The sequence below is a fragment of the Camelina sativa genome, chromosome 14 (genome assembly GCF_000633955.1).
Source record: "Camelina sativa cultivar DH55 chromosome 14, Cs, whole genome shotgun sequence".
Lineage (NCBI taxonomy): Eukaryota > Viridiplantae > Streptophyta > Magnoliopsida > Brassicales > Brassicaceae > Camelina > Camelina sativa.
Window position 1 is genome coordinate 21,010,560 of NC_025698.1, and position 6,954 is coordinate 21,017,513.

Consider the following 6,954-nt stretch of genomic DNA (forward strand, 5'->3'; position numbering starts at 1 on the left):
ATAATTTGGTATATAAACAAGAGGTATATTCAAAAAGAGGTATATTTAAAATCTATAACTTTTGTAAAGATTCCATGTTCTGTAAACGTTGTAGCTGATGGTCTAGCAAAAGATACTAGGATAAAAAAAAGTCAGACTTTGTAATATTATGGAACAATGTATGTTAATTTTTACTAAATATAAAATTATATTGCTGACAAAAAAAATTTGCTTAAGGTAAAAAACGTTAAAAATATTATGAATAATAATTTATTTAATTTATATATATTAAATCTTAGATTTTTGGTTTTTTGGTTCGGCAACTTCGGTTTCGATTACCAAACTCATTTTAAATGGAAAGTTCAGTTGTTGACATAAAATAAAAATAGGGCGAATCTACATGCTTGGGATGTGTTCGCAGTTTCTACAAAACTACTTCTCCAACGGATTCATTCATTCGTACTTTTGTTAAACAAATGGATGATTATTTAATTTAGTCAAGTCATAATAAGAATTAATAGTAAATGAGAAAGAAAAAAAAGATACACATTAATAATAATTTAAAAGTCACAAATGGTCCCCATACGTGTGATTCGGCAGGATACTTCCCAAGAGGCATACCACTATAGGCTCTCTCCTATATAACTTCATCTCCACCAACGATGCATTTTCGTCCTCAGATCTCAATCTCACTCACAAGAGAGAGAGAGAAAAGGCTTAGTCTTGTACAATATTCACGATTATACACTTTCTCTTTCCAACATGGCGGCCTCTGTAGATAATCGCCAATACGCTCGGCTCGAGCCAGGTTTAAACGGCGTGGTTCGTTCTTACAAACCTCCTGTTCCGGGCCGGTCCGATTCCCCTAAGGCAAACCAGAACCAAACCATCAACCAAACCGTGTTCTTGAAACCAGCGACGGTTCATGACGATGACGAAGACGTGTCGAGCGAAGACGAGAACGAGACTCACAACAGCAACGCCGTGTACTACAAGGAGATGATACGCAAATCCAACAGCGAGCTTGAGCCGTCGATCTTGGACCTGAGAGACGAATACACGGCTGATAGCTGGATCGAACGTAACCCTTCCATGGTCCGTCTCACAGGGAAACATCCCTTTAACTCCGAGGCGCCTCTTAACCGTTTAATGCATCACGGGTTTATCACCCCTGTCCCCTTGCACTACGTCCGTAACCACGGCCATGTCCCTAAGGCCAAATGGGCCGAATGGACGGTCGAAGTGACCGGATTCGTCAAACGGCCCATGAAATTCACCATGGACCAGCTCGTCTCCGAGTTCGCTTACCGAGAGTTCGCCGCGACGCTGGTTTGCGCGGGGAACCGCCGTAAGGAGCAGAACATGGTGAAGAAGTCAAAGGGATTCAACTGGGGATCCGCCGGGGTTTCCACCTCCGTCTGGCGTGGTGTCCCTCTCTGCGACGTATTGCGTCGCTGTGGGATCTTTAGCCGGAAAGGCGGCGCTCTCAACGTCTGCTTTGAAGGGTCGGAGGATCTCCCAGGTGGCGCCGGAACTAACGGTTCCAAATACGGAACGAGCATCAAGAAAGAGTATGCCATGGATCCATCAAGAGATATCATTTTGGCATATATGCAAAACGGAGAGTACCTAACACCAGACCACGGGTTTCCGGTTCGGATCATAATCCCCGGTTTCATCGGTGGTCGGATGGTTAAATGGTTGAAACGGATTATTGTCACAACTCAAGAATCCGACAATTTCTACCATTTCAAGGACAACAGAGTTCTACCTTCTCAAGTAGATGCCGAACTCGCCGACGAAGAAGGTACACACACACACAAATCTTTTTGCTTCAAGAATATTAATATAATCTTTGCAAACTTAAATATAGTCTTTTCAATTATTAGTTTTATAGCAATCGCATTGAAATGAACTAAACGACATGTTTCAAAGTTTCCGAACCTATAGGAGAAAAAAACAAAAACAAAAAAAATCATACTACTATTAAACAATGAAAAACTAATGTTGGTGGATGATGTCAGCTTCAGTAGTTTATATAATAATTTTTTTTTCTTGATTTTATTTTTTGGTGATTAAATATAAATTGAAGTTAATTTTTCCAGGTNGAAGCCGATGAAGGAATAGCCACATAAACTTGAATGATATTTATTACAGTAATTCCATGTCGGCGTTCCAGATCTAGGGTTTCGGGAACTGGGCCACTTATGGACTATGCATATATTGGATCATTTTCGAGTAATGGGCCTATTTTATCGAAAGCCCATGTTTGTATCTATCCATAATGTTCATTTGCGTTTTTTTCTTGTAGATATTGGACGTGATCACAATCTGTTTTCCTCAATTAATGGGAGATTACTATTATTAATTTTCTCCTTGTTGGAGAGAGCTTTCCTACTAATAATCTTCATAATGATTAAAGTTCATTATCAAATTAAAATTATGGTGCAATTGTTGGTGGAAAATGACAGCTTATCGAATAAATCTTCAAAACTTATTTTTTCTCACACAAATGGATGTACAAGTAGTTCTGAAATTGTTTGTAGTTACATTCCGGTTCCAAGGAACCGAGACTCTCCTAGGTCGCTCATTGGCCTATTTTGCACTCCCCGCACGGGCGTTTGGCAGTTTATTAGAGCCTCTCTTGACATGAGCTTAACTTCGTATTGTCGAACATCTTGTTACGTAGTGTGGCAAAGTGGTTTTATCTTGGACCTTTTTTCCGACACTCGACTCTTGGGAACTCATTCCCACCCTACATGCTGCCTCTTTGTCTTAGTAATGGAAGGTCTAGTAATGGCAATTGAAGCTTTGTGCAATACAACACCTTCTCCAAGTGTCCTTTCAGGTTCTTGGTCTTCAAGACTCTCGTCTTGTCCAGCGTGTCAAGGTGGCTGACTATTTGGCAGTGGTCGGTCATCCTTCACCACGAGTGGACTCACTTTGTGTGGCAACTCTTTATCTACAGGACTTGTTGTTCCCTTTGTTTATCTTGTCACTTTTATGGTTTCAAGTCAAGCTTTAATGCTTGTTTCATGTACGTCTTAAAATCATTGTTTGTTGTTTATTTTGTCCTCCTGTGTAAGTTTATTGGTGTATTTGGCTCCTTTTCAAAGGATGCTTGTAAACCTTTAATCGAATATAATGGAGTGTTTGATGGCAAAAAAAAAAATTATTACAGTAATTCTACAGAATTATTACCGATACCATATCTAATTCCGCATAAGAAATGTACGGACGTAATTATAGTTTTAAACTTACAAAATTAGTTCAATCTATTATTTTTCATCAATTAAACTTACGCCACTATTTAAGGTAAAAAAAAAGTTAGGTATGTTTAACTGATTGGTATGATTTATTTTTGTGCCAAACTGATTGGTAACACTTTTATAAGTATAAGTTTTAGTATTGTTTTGAATAAATAAAATTTAAATATAGAATTCTGGTTTAAAATTTTATTAAACAAAACTTAATAAAATAAACATAATATTTCTATAATGGAGAAATAAAAAAACTTACTGTAAATTTCATAACAAGTACATATTATGGTATCCAATATTGTTAGTCTTTTGTCAAATATGAGGAGTTCATATTTTTAATATACATGCCTATAACTTTGTATTTGTAATTCAAATATAGACCAAACAAAAAATTTCAATAACTAATAAATAAATAAATATTAAATACAAAAAAAAAATTGGTACAATTATTAAAATGGAAAATAATATATTCAAAAGAAACTATCCCTTAAAATATATATAACATTAACTCAACTTAACACATGCCATTTTTCATATTTGGGGTTAAGGATAAATTAGGTCAATAAGACAGTTAAAAAACACAATAACTTAGGTAACTAATCACAATCAATATAAACTTAGCTACACATTTTGGAAATCGAATTTTGAGGTTTTTGAGATTTACATGTTTATTCAATTATTTTGATATGAATCGATAATTTGGTATATAAACAAGAGGTATATTCAAAAAGAGGTATATTTAAAATCTATAACTTTTGTAAAGATTCCATGTTCTGTAAACGTTGTAGCTGATGGTCTAGCAAAAGATACTAGGATAAAAAAAAGTCAGACTTTGTAATATTATGGAACAATGTATGTTAATTTTTACTAAATATAAAATTATATTGCTGACAAAAAAAATTTGCTTAAGGTAAAAAACGTTAAAAATATTATGAATAATAATTTATTTAATTTATATATATTAAATCTTAGATTTTTGGTTTTTTGGTTCGGCAACTTCGGTTTCGATTACCAAACTCATTTTAAATGGAAAGTTCAGTTGTTGACATAAAATAAAAATAGGGCGAATCTACATGCTTGGGATGTGTTCGCAGTTTCTACAAAACTACTTCTCCAACGGATTCATTCATTCGTACTTTTGTTAAACAAATGGATGATTATTTAATTTAGTCAAGTCATAATAAGAATTAATAGTAAATGAGAAAGAAAAAAAAGATACACATTAATAATAATTTAAAAGTCACAAATGGTCCCCATACGTGTGATTCGGCAGGATACTTCCCAAGAGGCATACCACTATAGGCTCTCTCCTATATAACTTCATCTCCACCAACGATGCATTTTCGTCCTCAGATCTCAATCTCACTCACAAGAGAGAGAGAGAAAAGGCTTAGTCTTGTACAATATTCACGATTATACACTTTCTCTTTCCAACATGGCGGCCTCTGTAGATAATCGCCAATACGCTCGGCTCGAGCCAGGTTTAAACGGCGTGGTTCGTTCTTACAAACCTCCTGTTCCGGGCCGGTCCGATTCCCCTAAGGCAAACCAGAACCAAACCATCAACCAAACCGTGTTCTTGAAACCAGCGACGGTTCATGACGATGACGAAGACGTGTCGAGCGAAGACGAGAACGAGACTCACAACAGCAACGCCGTGTACTACAAGGAGATGATACGCAAATCCAACAGCGAGCTTGAGCCGTCGATCTTGGACCTGAGAGACGAATACACGGCTGATAGCTGGATCGAACGTAACCCTTCCATGGTCCGTCTCACAGGGAAACATCCCTTTAACTCCGAGGCGCCTCTTAACCGTTTAATGCATCACGGGTTTATCACCCCTGTCCCCTTGCACTACGTCCGTAACCACGGCCATGTCCCTAAGGCCCAATGGGCCGAATGGACGGTCGAAGTGACCGGATTCGTCAAACGGCCCATGAAATTCACCATGGACCAGCTCGTCTCCGAGTTCGCTTACCGAGAGTTCGCCGCGACGCTGGTTTGCGCGGGGAACCGCCGTAAGGAGCAGAACATGGTGAAGAAGTCAAAGGGATTCAACTGGGGATCCGCCGGGGTTTCCACCTCCGTCTGGCGTGGTGTCCCTCTCTGCGACGTATTGCGTCGCTGTGGGATCTTTAGCCGGAAAGGCGGCGCTCTCAACGTCTGCTTTGAAGGGTCGGAGGATCTCCCAGGTGGCGCCGGAACTAACGGTTCCAAATACGGAACGAGCATCAAGAAAGAGTATGCCATGGATCCATCAAGAGATATCATTTTGGCATATATGCAAAACGGAGAGTACCTAACACCAGACCACGGGTTTCCGGTTCGGATCATAATCCCCGGTTTCATCGGTGGTCGGATGGTTAAATGGTTGAAACGGATTATTGTCACAACTCAAGAATCCGACAATTTCTACCATTTCAAGGACAACAGAGTTCTACCTTCTCAAGTAGATGCCGAACTCGCCGACGAAGAAGGTACACACACACACAAATCTTTTTGCTTCAAGAATATTAATATAATCTTTGCAAACTTAAATATAGTCTTTTCAATTATTAGTTTTATAGCAATCGCATTGAAATGAACTAAACGACATGTTTCAAAGTTTCCGAACCTATAGGAGAAAAAAACAAAAACAAAAAAAATCATACTACTATTAAACAATGAAAAACTAATGTTGGTGGATGATGTCAGCTTCAGTAGTTTATATAATAATTTTTTTTTCTTGATTTTATTTTTTGGTGATTAAATATAAATTGAAGTTAATTTTTCCAGGTTGGTGGTATAAGCCGGAGTACATAATCAACGAGCTAAACATAAACTCCGTGATTACGACGCCTTGTCACGAGGAGATTCTTCCCATCAACGCTTTCACCACCCAAAGACCTTACACTTTAAAGGGTTACGCATATTCCGGTACTTTTTTTCTTTTAGAAGTTTGTAAAATAATAACTATATATATAATACTGAGAAGAGTTGATAATAATAAATAGAAAAATCTTTATATACAAAACAGGAGGTGGAAAGAAAGTGACCCGTGTAGAGGTGACAGTGGATGGTGGAGAAACATGGAACGTATGTGAACTTGACCATCAAGAGAAGCCGAACAAGTATGGGAAATTCTGGTGTTGGTGTTTCTGGTCACTTGAGGTTGAGGTTTTGGACCTGCTTAGTGCCAAAGAGATCGCTGTCCGTGCATGGGACGAGACTCTCAACACGCAGCCCGAGAAAATGATATGGAATCTCATGGGGATGATGAATAACTGTTGGTTCAGAGTGAAGACCAACGTTTGCAAGCCTCACAAGGGTGAGATCGGGATCGTGTTCGAGCATCCAACGCTTCCGGGCAATGAATCTGGTGGATGGATGGCCAAGGAACGTCACCTCGAGAAATCCGCGGACGCGCCTCCTACTCTCAAGAAATCCGTTTCGACACCGTTTTTTAACACAACTGCGAAGATGTACTCGACGTCGGAGGTCAAGAAGCATAACTCTGCTGATTCTTGCTGGATCATTGTTCATGGACATATTTATGACTGTACCCGCTTCCTCAATGACCATCCCGGTGGTTCGGATTCGATCTTGATCAATGCTGGTACGGATTGTACAGAGGAGTTTGATGCCATTCACTCTGATAAAGCCAAGAAGATGCTTGAGGATTACCGCATTGGAGAGCTCATTACCACTGGTTATTCCTCTGACTCTTCCTCGC

General features: G+C 38.8%; 1 protein-coding gene across 1 annotated transcript in view; it reads left to right on the forward strand.

The window, feature by feature from the left end:
• Nucleotides 637–6,954, forward strand: part of LOC104743831 (nitrate reductase [NADH] 2-like) — a 6,788-nt gene continuing 470 nt past the window's right edge. The window contains exons 1-3 of the mRNA XM_010464873.2: nucleotides 637–1,786; nucleotides 6,018–6,158; nucleotides 6,259–6,952. Coding sequence (XP_010463175.1) covers nucleotides 742–1,786; nucleotides 6,018–6,158; nucleotides 6,259–6,952 — 1,880 coding nt within the window. The 5' untranslated portion in view covers nucleotides 637–741. The remainder of the gene's footprint in view (nucleotides 1,787–6,017; nucleotides 6,159–6,258; nucleotides 6,953–6,954) is intronic.